Source organism: Pelophylax lessonae (genome assembly GCF_965119305.1).
Source record: "Pelophylax lessonae genome assembly, chromosome: 4".
In the NCBI taxonomy this organism is placed as follows: domain Eukaryota; kingdom Metazoa; phylum Chordata; class Amphibia; order Anura; family Ranidae; genus Pelophylax; species Pelophylax lessonae.
The window spans coordinates 556,008,299-556,025,950 of NC_138771.1; the positions used below are offsets into that span (position 1 = coordinate 556,008,299).

Here is a 17,652-nt window from a genome sequence, read left to right on the forward strand (position 1 = left end):
TCGGCCAGGGGAATCTGCCAGTAGCCTATACACAGGTCTATGGTGGTCAGATAACATCCCCTAGCAATACGATCAAGTAAGTCGTCTACCCGGGGCATCGGATAGGCGTCAGTGGTGGTCCGCTCGTTGAGTCGCCTGTAGTCCACCACGGTAAGAATATATTTCTTACCGGATGGGCTAGCCCTGGCCAGTGGACCCACTATGTCAACGGCTATGCGGGCAAAGGACTCCCCAATGATAGGCATAGACATAAGCCTAGCTTTTGGGTGGTCCCCCCGCTTCCCTACCCGTTGACAAGTGTCACACGTATTACAATATACCCGCACAGCCTGATTAAGACTGGGCCAAAAGAAATTCTGCGTAATTCTATGGGCTGTGCGGCGGGACCCTAGATGTCCAGCTAACGGTACATCATGCCCAATTCGCAGAATCTCCTGACGGTACTTAGCAGGTACCACCAGTTGTCGATTCGGAGAAGGGGCCAAACTTTTCTGGGACGGTTTAGGGATCCTGTATAACCTATCCCCCACCCACTCATACCGCTCCCCATCTGGTCCTTCCTCTCTATCATCTGCCTTAGCTCTATACTTCTGTAGGGTTGGATCTGCCCGGGTTTCCCTCCCAAACTCCTCTGGGGGTATCCCAACTCAAAAGGGGCCTGATCTGAGGAATCGTCGGGGAACAAGGTCTTACCTGGGTCTCAGTAGCAGGTGGGTCGGTTCCGGCAGCGCGGGTCTGGGCACGAGTGGTCACAGCATTAACTTCATTGGGGCCCATGGGAGCATATGCAGAAACAAGGGGGGCCAAGTCATTCCCAAGAAGAACATCCGCAGGCAAGTCTTTCATAACCCCCACATTAACATGTCTAGCCCCCACTCCCCAATCAAAGTGTACTCGGGCAACAGGTAGGCGAAAAACAGCACCCCCTGCTACCCTCACAGCCACAGCGTCTCCGGTGTGTTGATGTTCAGACACCAAATCTTTCTGCAGCAAAGTCATAGTGGCACCAGTGTCTCGTAACCCGCCGACTTCCCTTCCGTTCAGCTTAACCATCTGCCGGTGCTGCTGCCTGTTGTCTTGATGAGTGGCTTGGACCGGGCCTGCTTCATGGAGGACGCCCCAACATTCCTCCTGCTCAATGCAGTGAGCAGCAGGCGGGGAGTTGCGTGGATTTCCGCCGGCTGGCCATCTCCATGACTGTGCATGGTTGGCTGTGTTCAACGGGCACTCCGGCCTTTTGTGCCCAAGCTGTTTGCATCCAAAGCACCGGATGGGTTGCAAATAATCCCTGGAGTTAAAACGGGGTGGCTGGGCATAGCGGTTGGTTGCAGGCAAAGCCGGGGTGCGGTGTGCTGGAGCCTGGTAAATAGTAGTACTGGTGGGTGTTGCTTGTCGGTACTCCACCCTGGCAGGGGCTTTGGGCACATTATCATCCAGCTTACGAGCATCGGTATATTCATCTGCCAATCGAGCGGCTTCCGGGAAAGTGGAGGGTTTACGGTCCCGGACCCATTCTCTGACCCCGGCAGGTAACTTGTTGAAGCAATGTTCCAACAAAAACACTAGTAAGATCTCCTCCCCAGATACAGCTTGGCATCCTGCCATCCAGTGGGTTGCTGCACGGTGTACTCTGCATGCCCACTCCATATAGGAGTCACTCACTTGCTTGGGGGTCTCTCTGAACCTCCGCCGGTATACTTCTGGCGTTACTGCATACCTGGCCAACAGGGCATCTTTAACGGCCTGGTAATCTATAATTTCCTCCTCCGGGATGGCCCGAAAAGCATCACTGGCCCGGCCGGACAATTTCCCAGAGAGGATAGTGACCCATTCGTCCGTGGGCACCCTGTGTAAGGTACACTGCCTTTCAAAGTCTGCCAAGAATCCATCAATCTCCTCCTCAGATTCCACAAAAGTTTTAAACGCAGCAAAAGGTACCTTCTTTCTTCCCACATTATTATGGGGTACCTCCGCTGCTGCTGCTCCTCTTCCTTGCAGTTGGGCTGTTACCGCTGCTTGCACTCGTTCCACAATGTCAGCTGTAGGGTTGGGGCCAAAATGTGCCAGCCTTATTTGCACTGCCCGGTTAAATTGTATTTCCTCGGGTGTTAAATCCAAGATGCCGGTCACATTAGCTCTCTCCCTTTCTTGTGCTGCATCCATCTCCAACAATTGAGCAATAATCTCTCGTTTCTTTAAATTACCTGCTGGTCGTCCTCTACGTTGCAATAACTTTTTGAAGGTAATCCGTTTCAGCTCCTCATACTGCATCGGTAACTGTTCTGGGCGGTGGGACTCATCCCGTTGCTTGCCACCAATTGTTTCGACACCCCAAAGTATGAAAGGGGTTACAGTCGTCTAGGATAATCCATTCCCAAACACCCGGACAGCTAGTATCGACCACTCCAATCCGCCATACATGAAGCACATCAATAATTCCCCCCCCAAGTACGAGACAAGGCTCTGTAGTGAGGTTCGATCAAGAGTAACTCTTCTCTCTTATTGCAAGAAACACAACACTTATATATTACTATATATATACTCAGACCCTATTAACATACTGTCCTATTTTAGACAAAAGCACTGAGTTAATCAGTAGACATTCTTTAGGAGGGGGCTGCTGGAAACAATCCCCCCCCCTCAATCTGCAGCTAATACACATTGAATTTGCAGACATAGTGACAACCTCTTTAAAGGAATTTGGAGCGTAGCAGCTAAAACGTAGGGAAACAAAGGGGGGCTGTACAGGCCGTGGAACAGCCGAACAAACAGACGAAAGGAGGCAGCAACAATATAATACAAAGTCAGATGGTTCTGTCACATACCCTATGTACCTTTTAATTCATACTCCCTCCCCCAATCTTTCTTCATGAATAGGGATGGAGGCACACAGCCTTAGTTAGGCGATGCCTCATATAAAGTCCCAAAACCCTTTTTTTTTGTTTACATTTGGAAAGTTGTTACTTTTGCAAAGTACAATAAAGCGGTGGCCTTGCCCTATTTCCAACTTAATCAGCTTCCGTGTCTTTTTGAGGGGCAAGGTATTGGTTTATTAGTTGCTCATAACTCAGCCAATGCTTCTCAGCAGTCAAGGCAGCTCGTCAGCCTTGTAACCAAATAGCAAAATCGTAAAAAATAAATAAATAATAAAAAAAAAAAAAAAAAAAGTGTAACAAACCATGTTAGTAGTGCATCACAAAGATACTGAGTTGGGACCTGGTCCCAGCAAGAGTAAGCACTGTGCATTGTGGAACTAGAGAGGGGAAAGGAAGGAGTACAGAAGGGGCAGAAGGAGGGGGGTGGGGAGTTTAAGGAGTCGTCGCTCGGGGAAGGACCCCTGTCTAGTTTAGAGACCCAGGCCAAGGCTGCTCGTAAAAGCTCAAGGAGACATCAGTCAAAGTCCCATGGAAGAAAATGGGAGAGCCAGGGGTCCCAAACTCTATGGAATTTTGCTATGGTCCCTTGTAATTTCATCGTAAGTTTTTCATTGACTAGGACCTATTGCATGCGAGAACCAACTTTGGATATAGATAACATATCAGACAGACAATAGGACAACTTTTGCTTTTATTGCAAATTGGGGGTTATATGCTAAGAGCCAGGTAGTTGGTAAGAACTTGGGTCCATCAAATAATGCCACTGGAAGAACATGTTTGCGAGTTACGTTAATGCATCTGCAAATTTGTAAAAATAGAGTGAATGCAGCCATTTTAGCCTTATAACAGTTTACGATTCAGTGGATGTTACATTCAGCAGCATTTTCCATTAACAATTTGAAAATCTAGGTGTCTGCAAATATATTTTTAATGTGATCTTGTAAAGGTTGTGGACACTGACCGCAAATGTTATATTTTTTTTAGCAAATTTAGAATAAAGCAGGTCAGATCCTTTTAATAAATAAATATTACCCTTTTAGACTGACATTTTCCTATTGTTACGGAACCATGAACCAGACGTACAACAGATAAGTGAAAATAAGAAAGCTTTATTGAAAAACAAGCTGTAAAGCAAAAGTCCAAACGGATGGCGAAACTGATGCAGAGTTTTTTGCGAAGCCAGAGGACAGGAACCAGCAGGGTAGTCAGACGAAGCCAGGATCAGGAACCAGCAGGGTAGTCAGACGAAGCCAGGATCAGGAACCAGCAGGGTAGTCAGACGAAGCCAGGAACAGGAGCCAGAAGCAGCAGCAGTCTTAGAAGCATGTGAACACAGGAGGACCAAGCAGGGAACTGAAGCCACAGACCTCCTATATATATATATGAGCTAGGCATCCAGCTCCTCCCAGTGGGAAGGAGGAGCCGCAGGGTGGGAGGCTACAAGAAACCCAGAAACCAAGATGGCCACCAGCACATGTCAAACGAAGGAGAACAGCAAGAAGGTAAGACCATGACACCTATCTATTCAACAAGTCAAAAACAGCGTACAAATCGCTATGGCAAATCTTACCAACATGACCTTAGAAACTGAAATCTAATTGGATGCCATTTGAAACATGCTCATAGCTGAAGGCTGGGGTTTATGAAGTAGGCTTGACTCCGTAAGGCAGGTCATAGATGGTGCAATTTTCTCACCGAAAAAATAAAAAAAAAAATCACTTATTTCACCCTATGAACACAGTCCAGGTTGTTGAGGTGAGGAAATCCCTCCTGCAGAACTATTCTGTTCTCCTGCCTAGAGAACACATGAATTACTGATAGTGGCTATAGCTGCTGGCAACAATCTCATGCAAAAATCCAACTGCTGGATGGATAGCCTTGGATACACTCAGCCTGCCCATAGATTGTGTGAATCTTGACTGTTCCTTGCTGAACTGGCCAAGTTTCAAACCATCTATAGCCGACTTAATTCTACCCCAAGTATGTATATTTCCTTAAGTAAGAGGCTAGAATGGCACCTTTAAATAAAAAAATAAAAAAAAGGGACAGTGCCCTTGTACTAAAACAATGTACACACATTTTTACAAACTAAAAACTTTACTTCAAATATAATATATAAGAGGTTTTACAAATAAATAAAAATAAATAGTAAAGGCTCATAAGTTTTACAATATTCAACTTTCTTAAATACAAAATTATCTTTCTTAGAGCATTATTCAAGTAACATACCCATTTTACACATACAATTTATTTGGTGGCCTTAGAGCGGGCCTTTCCCACCTCTTCATAAGCAACTGTCAAGTAACAAAATAAATCTTTTAGTTAACAGATTTGAAGAGGTTTTTATAGTTTAGCATGTAGAGCTGCATGCTGCCAAACATCTTAAAATAAAAAGAAAACCTGTGGAGTCTGCTACAGCTGACCTTCTTCTGGAAATTCAAGTTGCCTGGCCATCTTGCTAACCCAAGGCCTTCAGTGTTTTTAAGTAATGGACTTGAAGAAATAAAAAGACCAGGAAAGTAAACTCATCTATAGAATGGTTTTGGGTCACCAACTCAAATCCCGCTGATACTAAAAGGAATTGAAAATTTTGACTTAATGGTGTGAATTTTCACTTTAATTATCTCAACATGTGAAAAGCATAATACTTTGTGGACTAATCTATGTAGTCCTATTATATCCAGTGAAACTCTGCTTTGTTTTAAAGCTATAAAAGAGAAGCCACGCTCAAGAGCACACACACCATGGGATGCCTGCCATTTCCTTCAGTAACCATAAAAGGCTCCGGCCCCCCTTACAGTTTCACTTTGTTACTTGGGCCTAACCTGAATTTATGGCTATAATTTGCCACCTGTCATGCCACTGTCCAATGAAGAGAGCCCTCAATGCTGATCGTAGCTTTCCCATTGGACAGTGGAATGTCAAGTTGCTTAGCCACACAGTCAGTCCCCAACAACATAATCAAAAGAGAAGTTAAGGCTTTTCTTGCTTATACAGTTAATGGGCAACTTGTACTGTTTTTAAACTTCTAAATAGGAACTCATACCCACTAGACACAAGTTCAGTTTACAATATTAAGCACAAATTCATGGAATAGAATAGATCTCTTGCTATACATTGGAGGTCTTGTCAAGCCATTGTCATATTGTTCAGTCAGAGGATACATGAAATGTTTTAACCATGTTTTAAATGCAATACACAGCTTATCTAATAACATTGTGTATACGTAATAAAAAGGGGCATAAGGGAAAGGGGGGAGGAAAGGGGATAGAAAGGGAAATGGGACTTTAAATGAAACTGCCGTAGAGTCTCCATCCCTATGTATATGAAAAAATGAGAACACTTAGTGTTCAAAAAAATATTTACACCTCACGCAAAGTCCCAAATATTTTTTTGAACACTAAGTGTTCTTATTTTTTCATATACATAGGGATGGAGACTCTACGGCAGGAGTTTCATTGTTACACCTCACGCAAAGTCCCAAATATTTTTTTGAACACTAAACATTGTGTATACAATGATGTGCAATAACTCACAGTGATCATTTGAAAAAAGCCTTTGCTAGTTATTCTGCAATTCGATTAGCAACTATGATGTATTGCCCACCACTGAACCAGGCTACAAAGTGCGAAATGCGTGAAATAGCCAATTGACCAAGCAATGCATGGTTCTTTTTCGGTGCACCTTCTCAGCATTTGCGGAATTGTGGCATGCAAGTGCTGGATGTATTTTGCCACCATGGGCATAAAAAAAAAAAAATTATCCCTTAAAAGGGCACACATTTTTTGCCACCTGTATCCCATTGCAGAGATTTCCTCTCACTTTCTGTACCATAGCCAATCAGGAAGTGAGAGGAAATCCCTCCAAGTTAAGGGAATTCCTTGGGGACTCTCATGTCACCAAAACTAGTGTTCTGGTTGGAAAATTTCCCCTTTATTATGGTCTTAAAATTTGGGATTTTATTTTAGATTCAATGATGGTAAACAGGACAATTAGAGAGGGTTAATCTCCCTAAGGAGGACACATGCAGCAATACAAACTGACAAGTGTTCAAATCCCTCTCCACTGTATCCAAAACTTAAAAAAAAAAAAAAAAAACTTTTAGCCTCTAGTTTTACTTTAACTTCTTGTGCATTTTCTCCAGATATTTGGTAAGGTCTGGTGCCTTTTGCTACAACTGGGCAATAATACAAATGAGAAAGTCAACTCTTCAGTTGAGAACTGGCAGTGTAGAATTATTGTACTAAACGGGTGGGTTTGTCCCTCCCCCTGAATGGGTACAGGTCCCTGGTGAGGTTGGTGATATAGCACGGCATCTCTTTGTAGCCTCCATGGCTTCCTTTGCTTTCAAAATTGTAGGCCACCAGATGATTAAGACGAGTAAGAAGCTGAGTGATTTCAAGGTCCTTCTCATTTCCATCAAGCATGTCACAAAGCGTCTGCAGGAAAACGGAGCCCAGGGGATTGTTGAATGCAGCATAACCTGAAGAGAGCAACATAGATTCAGCAGCAAGTCGTATGCAATCCCACATTTTTTCAGCACTAGTATAGTAAACTGTACACCTCTGCCCTGTTTGTTGCCATTATGGACCCCTTACTACTTTACTATTTAATATAGGACTTTACATTTTCATCACAAGAACAATGCTCTTAAGTCTATACTCCCCACCCCAAAAATACACAGTACATGCATGCATGCGTGGGTCAACTCAACACCAATGCAGAAGCAAATTACACAAGTGCAGCTCACTTGTAGTCCCAGCTGAATGTGGCACGAGTAATGCCTAACCGTACAGGAGCTAATACACATCTGTTTGCAAAAGGCCAGATTGTCTTTTTGCATCTCCACTTTGTGTCAGAATGTTTTGTCTTGTTATGATGTCTTATCTGGTTTGTGTGATACTAACACTTAGTAGAGGGTGGGGGGAGATGGCATCACAAGACAGCTAAAAACACCAATGCAAGATAATGGCACTGCAACCCAGTCATGCAATCAGGGGCTAGCAAAAGCTGCTTCCACCCACTGGGCCTTACTTGCGGTCTCCACCACGCATCACAAGAGCTCTTCCATCTCCATAAAGTTGGCAACCAGATGAGGATGAGCACATTTTTCGCTTTTTTTCAACCAAGGATTACACAAACTACGAGTAAGGCCTGGATAGGCTGAAACACATTAGTGTTGGATCTGTTTGGAACATGTGTACTCCGACAAAATAAAGAGAACATTTTATTCATCCTCACCTGGCTGCCAACTTTGTCTACATGAAAGCATACAAGACAGCTAGTCTGGGGGGGGGGGGGGGGTCGGAAGAGATCAAAGAAGAAAATGTTTGGTCCTTTCAGAAGTTGTAATTTTTTTTTTTAAACCTATACCAGGATTTTATCTACAGAACTAAAGCTTTATTCTAAGGTCTTGAACCACTGCCCCGTCGCTGGATTTTTGGTGGTATTACTGAGATCACTGGTATCACCCCCGGTATCATTTTTTTTTAGAGCTCGACTCTCTTGTAAGAACAATCAGAGCGGCTGTGATTGCCATTACATGCAGCAGGAGGAGACGTCCCTCTCCCTTCCACGGCTTGCTCGGGCTCTCCCTTCCAACCGGGAGACCCAAGTGACCAGCTGGACAGTCAAGCAAACCTGCAATTGGCTCCTAATAATAGTATCTTGGGAGCAATGGCATGACATCACATCCGGTTTATTTAGAAACAATAGGCGACATTCAATAGCATTCACAAACACAGATCTTGGTGTATTTAATGATTTTAAGTGCAGAGAAGAAATTTAGGGTCATAAGAACCCAGATCTCTCCATACAGGAGTAACTGTCAAAAGGATGTTTACATTCCTTGCGACAGCAATAAAAGTAAAAACGCTGTGCAAATACCACGTGACATACAAAAACAATTTCAAAACCCACCAATTTATTCACTAGGGCCTCTGATAGGTGTGTGTGTGTGTGTGTGTGTGTGTGTGTGTGTGTGTGTGTGTGTGTGTATGTGTATGTATATATATATATATATATATATATATATATATATATATATACACACACACACACACACACACACACACACACACAGACACACACACACACACACACACACATATATACACATATACATACAGTATTTCACAAAAAGTGACTACACCACTCACATTTTTGTAAATATTTTATTATACTGTATATTCTTTATGTGACAACACTGAAGAAATTACACTTTGCTACAATTTAAAGTAGTGAGTGTACAGCTTGTGAAACAGTGTAAATTTGCTGTCCCCTCAAACTCACTCAACACATAGCCATTAATGTCTAAACCACTGGAAACAAAAAGGGAGTACACCTCTTTCAAATTGGGACCAAAGTGTCAATATGGTGTGTGGCCACCATCATTTTCCAGCACTGCCTTAAGCCTCTTGGGCATGGAGTTCACCAGAGTTGGATCTGGTGGATGTTCGAGACCTTGCAATTTTCCACCTTCCGTTTGAGGGTGCCCCACAGATGCTCAATAGGGTTTAGGTCTGGAGACATGCTTGGCCAGTCCATCACCTTTCCTCCCAGCTTCTCTTGGAGGCGTTTTCTAGAGTCGTTATGTTGGGATATTGGCTTGCGGCCCAGTCTCCGAAGGGAGGGGGGGGGGGGATCATGGTCTGCTTCAGTAGGTCACAATACATGTTGGCATTCATGGTTCCCTCAATGAACAGTAGCTCCCCAGTGCAGGTAGCACTCATGCAGTCCCAGACCATGACACGTTAGGCTAGACACACTTGTCCTTGTACTCCTCACCTGGTTGCCACCACACACACACTTGACACCATCTGAACCAAAGAAGTTTATTTTGGTCTCATTAGACCACAGGACATGGTTCCAGTAATCCATGTCCTTAGTCTGCTTGTCTTCAGCAAACTGTTTGCAGGCTCTCTTGTCCATCACCTTTAGAAGAGGCTTCCTTCTGGAAAGACAGCCATGCAGACCAATTTGATGCAGTGTGCGACGTATGGTCTGAGCACTGACAGGCTAACCCCCACCCCTTCAATCCCTGCAGCAATGCTGGCAGCACTCATACGTCCATTTCCCAAAGACAACCTCTGTAAAGGACGCTGAGCAGGTGCACTCAACTTCTTTGGTCGACCATGATTAGACCTGTTCTGAAGGGAAACCGGTCCTGTTAAACCGCTGTATGGTCTTGGCCACCGTGCTGCAGCTCAGTTTCAGGGTCTTGCAATCTTCTTCTAGCCTAGACCATCTTTATGTAAAGCAACAACTCTTTTTTTTCAGATCCTCAGAGTTCTTTGTCATGAGGTGCCATGTTGAACTTCCAGTGACCGGTATGAGAGAGAGTGATAACACCAAATTTAACACACCTGAGACCTTGTAACACTAACAAGTCACATGACACCAGCGAGGGAAAATGGCTAATTGGGCCCAACTTGGACATTTTCACTTAGGGGGTGTCTTCACTTTTGTTGCCAGCGGTTTAGACATTAATGGCTGTGTGTTGAGTGATTTTGAGGGGACAGCAAATTTACACTGTTATACAAGCTGTGCACTCCATACTTTACATTGTAGCAAAGTGTCATCTCATGAAAAGGTATAATAAAATATTTCCAAAAATGATAGGGGTGTACTCACTTGTGTGAGAATATATACAGTGCCTTGCGAAAGTATTCGGCCCCCTTGAACTTTGCGACCTTTTGCCACATTTCAGGCTTCAAACAAACATATAAAACTAATTTTTTGTGAAGAATCAACAAGTGGGACACATCATGAAGTGGAATGAAATTTATTGGATATTTCAAACTTTAACAAATAAAAAACTGAAAAATTGGGCGTGCAAAACTATTCAGCACCCTTAAGTTAATACTTTGTAGCTCCACCTTTTGCTGCGATTACAGCTGTAAGTCGCTTGGGGTATGTCTCTATCAGTTTTGCACATCAAGAGACTGAAATTTTTGCCCATTCCTCCTTGCAAAACAGCTCGAGCTCAGTGAGGTTGGATGGAGAGTGTTTGTGAACAGCAGTTTTCAGTTCTTTCCACAGATTCTCGATTGGATTCAGGTCTGGACTTTGACTTGGCCATTCTAAAACCTGGATATGTTTATTTGTGAACCATTCCGTTGTAGATTTTGCTTTATGTTTTGGATCAGTGTCTTGTTGGAAGACAAATCTCCGTCCCAGTCTCAGGTCTTTTGCAGACTCCATCAGGTTTTCTTCCAGAATGGTCCTGTATTTGGCTCCATCCATCTTCCCATCAATTTTAACCATCTTCCCTGTCCCTGCTGAAGAAAAAGCAGGCCCAAACCATGATGCTGTCACCACCATGTTTGACAGTGGGGATGGTGTGTTCAGGGTGATGAGCTGTGTTGCTTTTACGCCAAACATAACGCTTTGCATTGTTGCCAAAAAGTTTGATTTTGGTTTCATCTGACCAGAGCACCTTCTTCCACATGTTCCACATGTTCAGTGTGTCTCCCAGGTGGCTTGTGGCAAACTTTAAACTACACTTTTTATGGATATCTTTAAGAAATGGCTTTCTTCTTGCCACTCTTCCATAAAGGCCAGATTTGTGCAGTATACGACTGATTGTTGTCCTATGGACAGAGTCTCCCACCTCAGCTGTAGATCTCTGCAGTTCATCCAGAGTGATCATGGGCCTCTTGGCTGCATCTCTGATCAGTCTTCTCCTTGTATGAGCTGAAAGTGTAGAGGGACAGCCAGGTCTTCGTAGATTTGCAGTGGTCTAATACTCCTTCCATTTCAATATTATCGCTTGCACAGTGCTCCTTGGGATGTTTAAAGCTTGGGAAATCTTTATGTATCCAAATCCGGCTTGAACCTTCTCCACGACAGTATCTCGGACCTGCCTGGTGTGTTCCTTGTTCTTCATGATGCTCTCTGCGCTTTAAACGGACCTCTAAAACTATCGCAGTGCAGGTGCATTTATACGGAGACTTGATTACACACAGGTGGATTCTATTTATCATCATTAGTCATTTAGGTCAACATTGGATCATTAAGAGATCCTCACTGAACTTCTGGAGAGAGTTTGCTGCACTGAAAGTAAAGGGGCTGAATAATTTTGCACGCCCAATTTTTCAGTTTCTTTATTTGTTAAAGTTTGAAATATCCAATAAATTTTGTTCCACTTCATGATTGTGTCCCACTTGTTGATTCTTCACAAAAGATTACAGTTTTATATCTTTATGTTTGAAGCCTGAAAGGTGGCAAAAGGTCGCAAAGTTCAAGGGGCCCGAATACTTTTGCAAGGCACTGTATATTTATTATTATTTTCTTTTTTTATTTATTTTCTTTGGTGGTTCCAAGTAATTTTCTAGAAAATGATACAGATTGTTACATGTGAGCAAAAAATGCTAGAAAACTGGGAGGTGGTTAATTTAGGCTATGCGCAATTTCACTGTTTAGGTATTGGAAAACGTTACACAATATGCTTCACCTACCTTCACTGCTGGCAAATACCACCACAGTGTCCCTCGGGAGGAAATCTATATGAGAGAATGCACTTATTTGTTGTGGAGCGCCATCAGTCTCTAGGATGGCACCTTCATCCAACCCGTTTCCTCTGCATGCCTAGAACACAAAGCAGATATGAATTCCACAGCCCTGTCATAGATCTCTGCACCACCTGTCCCACCGTTGTTTGTACATAGTCACCTGTATAAAGAACAGTTTGGGTACCCCAGCCAGTGTTGGGCAGTTCTCTGGAGACAGCAAATCATACAGGTCTCTAAGGTACACCTGTTCACCGTGGAAATCATAAATGACCCCCTCCTCACCATGGCTGGAAAAGACGCTGATGAAACAGTCCCCTTGAGGCATTTTTCTCTCTGAAAGATACAGAGTGGTCATTTACCGACAGGCCCCAGATAAATATTACCCACAAACTGCTCAGACAATCTATTAAGTCACAATGGACAGGTATGGCTTTAGAGCTCCAAAACTTGGATCTCCTATCTGAATTTCTGTGGTCTCACATTGACATAAAACATTGCTTTCTGCTCTGCTCTCTAATGTAGCATATTTGTAGCTTGATAATAAATGGCCAACATCCCTACTCAAATACAAAGTACAGCATGAATTTCCCATGGGACTTTGAGACTGGACTATGGCAATACTAGAACTATCCCCTGATTAAGGAACTTTTTGGGGATTTTATGACATTGTATTGTTCAGTATATCAGCTACTATGTCAATTTTATGTCTTTTAACAAACATTGTAAATAAAGATTGTTATACTTCTAGATCCATATTTTTGTTTACATTATGGCACTCAAAGTCCAATGGGAAATTAATTTTGTACATTGCATCTGTTCTATTCTATAAACATTCTGGTATGTTGTCTTAAGCCTAAATGGAAAACATTTGGATCATATATTTTTTAATGGTATAAGATTTACACCTTTAAATTATAACATATTGGCTTAACTTAAACGTAACCATCCTGCAAAAAGATAATTAAAAATTTACTTGAACGTTTCATTACATGCAGACATTTTCTGTGTTCCAATTTACAGTATCACCTCTACCTATGCCCTTTTCAATCCATTATCATTTCATATTTTGGAAAATATCTGGTTGAATCGGCCGTTTCCCTGGACCTCCCTGTAGGTAGCGGCAACGTAATAGCAGCCACTCGCACTGCGCATGCTCTGCAATTTCCCTGTAGTAGAACTAGCAATTTTGTCCTTTTTCCTATTCGAGGTGCACCACGCGACTTTTTGCATCAGCTTGTGGGCAACTCCAGCTTTGTGATTGACATCTGGTGACCACAATCGTGCCATTTCACTCTAGGCAGCCACTGGAAAGTAAACCTTCTACAGTGACACCTGCAGGATCCCTCAGAAGTTTCCTGCTTGTTCCACCAACCTACTGTGGTGCAGAGCAAGTGGGAAAAGAAAAATCGATAAAAATCGGCCAGGATGTATAATACTGTTGCTTATATACAACTATATTACCATATTATACATGTGAAATGTTGGCTTTTCATATAATGTCACTTAATAGCACAGTTTATTTTGTTCTGCATTCAGGGAAAGGGGGAGAAGCACGGATACTTTTTGAACTTTGTAATTTTCAAGGTTTATGACCCAATGACAAAAAGTTGTTAGGCGATTTCCTGTGATATATATAGTACAGACCAAAAGTTTGGACCCACCTTCTCATTCAAAGAGTTTTCTTTATTTTCATGACTATAAAAATTGTAGATTCACACTGAAGGCATCAAAACTATGAATTATCACATGTGGAATTATATACATAACAAAAAAGTGTGAAACAACTAAAAATCTGTCATATTCTAGGTTCTTCAAAGTAGCCACCTTTTGCTTTGATTACTGCTTTGCATTCTCTTGATGAGCTTCAAGAGGTAGTCATCTGAAATGGTCTTCCAACCAAGTCTTGAAGGAGTTCCCAGAGATGCTTAGCAATTGTTGGCCCTTTTGCCTTCACTCTGCGGTCCAGCTCACCCCAAACCATCTTGATTGGGTTCAGGTCCGGTGAATGTGGAGGCCAGGTCATCTGGCGCAGCACCCCATCACTCTCTTTCTTGGTCAAATAGCCCTTACACAGCCTGGAGGTGTCTTTGGGGTCATTGTCCTGTTGAAAAATAAATGATGGTCCAACTAAACGCAAACCGGATGGAATAGCATGCCGCTGCAAGATGCTGTGGTAGCCATGCTGGTTCAGTATGCCTTCAAATTTTAATAAATCCCCAACAGTGTCACCAGCAACGCACCCCCACACCATCACACCTACTCCTCCATGCTTCACGGTGGGAACCAGGCATGTAGAGTCCATCCGTTCACCTTTTCTGCGTTGCACAAAGACACGGTGGTTGGAACCAAAGATCTCAAATTTGGACTTGTCAGACCAAAGCACAGATTTCCACTGGTCAAATGTCCATTCCTTGTGTTCTTTAGCCCAAACAAGTCTCTTCTGCCACTCGTTTTCCTGTACTTAGCTGCTTTTTTCTTGCTATAATACAAATTCTAACCAGGGCCGTCTTTATTCTTGATTGGACCCTGGGCAAAAATTTTCTTGGGCCCTCTTGAATCCACTTATCAACTATTTGGGAGCTCAAGGGGCAGCTGCTTTGGGCCCCACAACAATGACTAGACCTGGGGCAGCTGCCCCTTTTGCCCTGTGTTAAAGACAGCCCTGATTCTAAAGCCCCGTACACACGTACCGATCGTCGGCATACAAACGTTCGTCTTTTTCCCCCGGGATGTCGGTGTCTGTTGAAAAGTGCAAAGACTGCCCAAGAATTTTGTCCGCCGACTACAGCCGACTGCAGAAGTGATGTCATGTAATGGTTAACTTTCCCTGTGTTTTTTCTTTTCTGAGCATGCCCAGTCTTGCAAATCTGCGGTCTGTCGGCAGAATTCTGTACTGACTGGCAAACAATCGTCCGTTCTGGTGTCGGCATACAAAAATTTAAATGCTTGCAAGAAAGACTCTTGTCCGCAGAATGTGCGCAGACAGCTGTCGGAGGCACCATACTAACAAGCGTACAATCGGCAGATCTTTCGTCCGCCGACGTTTGTATGCCGACGATCGGTACGTGTGTACGGGCCTTAACAGTCTATTCAGTAGGACTATCAGCTGTGTATCCACCTGACTTCTGCACAACACAACTGATGGTCCTAACCCCATTTATAAGGCAAGAAATCACACTTATTAAACCTGACAGGGCACACCTGTGAAGTGAAAACCATTTCAGGTGACTACCTCTTGAAGTGTGACTCTACAATTCTCATAGTCATGAAAATAAAGAAAAAACTCTTTGAATGAGAAGGTGGGTCCAAACAAACTATTTGGTCTGTATATATTATATTTATATATATATATATATATATATATATATATATATATATATATAACATACATACATACACACACGAGTGAGTACACCCCTCACATTTTTGGAAATATTTTTATTATATATCTTTTTATGTGACAACACTGAAGAAATTACACTTTTCTACAACCTAAAGTAGTGAGTGTACAGCTTGTATAACAGTGTAAATTTGCTGTCCTCTAAAAATAACTCAACACACAGCCATTAATGTCTAAACCGCTGGCAACAAAACTGAGTACACTCCTAAGTGACAATGTCCAAATTGGGCCCAAAGTGTCAATATTTTGTGTGGCCACCATTATTTTCCAGCACTGCCTTAACCCTCATGGGCATGGAGTTCACCAGAGCTTCACAGGTTGCCACTGGAGTCCTCTTCCACTCCTCCATGACCACATCACAGGGCTGGTGGATGTTAGAGACCTTGCGCTCCTCCACCTTCCATTTGAGGATACCCCACAGATGCTCAATAGGTTTAGGTATTGAGACATGCTTGGCCAGTCCATCACCTTTTACCCTCAGCTTCTTTAGCAAGGCAGTGGTCATCTTGGGAGGTGTATTTGGGTCACTCTGCCTTCTTGGTAAACAGCTGCTGATATAAAACATCTACCACAGGGGGGAGGGCATTGTTTTCAATGTCAGCTGACCCACAGATTTGCATTGTTAGAAGGAACCATAAAGCAGAAATAATATGTATGCAATGCAGAACAGGAACAGAGCCCGTTTATGCAGTTAGCAAATATGACTGCCCCGTACATATATGTGCTTAAATTTAGGATTTGTATCATTAGACCTATAATAATGTAAAATAATTAAAAAAAAAAAAAAAAAAAAAAAAGTTTATAAAAATACCGAAATGACCACACTATAAAGTGCAATTACCTTTTCGATAGATCTCTCTAATCTCTCTGGCACTAATATCAGTATGCAAAGTAACCGCAAAACCCAGACTGGATAGAATACGGAAGAGACGTTTTGTGTCGCGCTTTGCACCTTTACGGGGATCCAACTTCATACCATTTCCACCTGTCCGACTGTGAAACTCAGTCATGGAGATGATCAGAGCACGTGGTTTCATCATGATGGGTAACTGGAGAAAGGCAATATATATATGCAAATTAGAATGTTAGCATACAACTGGCAAAGCAACATCGCCTAAATGGTTCAAATATACTACATAATTCTTCAATACTTACTAATACTACTGAGGCCGAGGTTATTACACTTTTGTGGCTTATTCTATTGTTTAGAGACTCAAGCTTTTATAATATATATATATATATACACACACATACATACATATACATATACATATATATATATATATATATATACACACATATATCTATCTCAGAAAATTACATTTATTCCAAAATTTGAATAATAAAAGCAAACTGCATTTTAAAGCACTTTTTAAATGACGTTCGTCCAGCCATCGAATGGACAAAGAACTTTCGTACAAATGTCTGTATGATACTATGTACAAAAATCTACTAGTGTAGAGGCAGCTTTACAAAGCATTGTTGAACTAGAAGCACCAATATCCTGTGTATTTTTCCTGGAAGGAAACCAAAATAATTAGGGAACTTCTTTTAAATTGATAATCAACTGCAGACAAAAATGATTTTTTTTATTTTTTAACAATTTGGATAGAATGGGAGAGGACTGAGACTTTTGTTGGGGTCCCTTCTGTTAACTCAACTGTGCAACTTCCCAGAAAAGGAGAGCTACATGAAAGCCTTGCTCTTCTTCCCCATTATTGTTCTCGTGATATGCCGTGATCCGGGAGTGCTGGCAGAATTGCAGCGATTCTGCCCGTGATCCCGGATGCCAAGATGTAAACAGAGCCTTAACCACTTAAGCCCCGGAAGATTTTACCCCCCTTCCTGACCAGGGGGGTTTTTG

At 42.6% G+C, this 17,652-nt stretch overlaps 2 protein-coding genes across 2 annotated transcripts in view; both read right to left on the bottom strand.

Annotated features, from left to right (window-relative positions):
* Window positions 1-17,652, bottom strand: part of LOC309553714 (all-trans-retinol 13,14-reductase-like) — a 338,403-nt gene that overhangs the window by 176,347 nt on the left and 144,404 nt on the right. The gene's annotated exons all lie outside the window — the stretch shown is intronic.
* Window positions 7,107-16,828, bottom strand: LOC309554491 (caspase-7-like; the record flags this gene model as incomplete). The annotated part of the gene is made up of 4 exons (XM_082256240.1): window positions 7,107-7,359; window positions 12,335-12,464; window positions 12,549-12,721; window positions 16,630-16,828. The coding sequence occupies 4 exons, from the start codon at window positions 16,826-16,828 to the stop codon at window positions 7,112-7,114; spliced, it is 750 nt and encodes a 249-aa protein (XP_082112366.1). The 3' UTR covers window positions 7,107-7,111.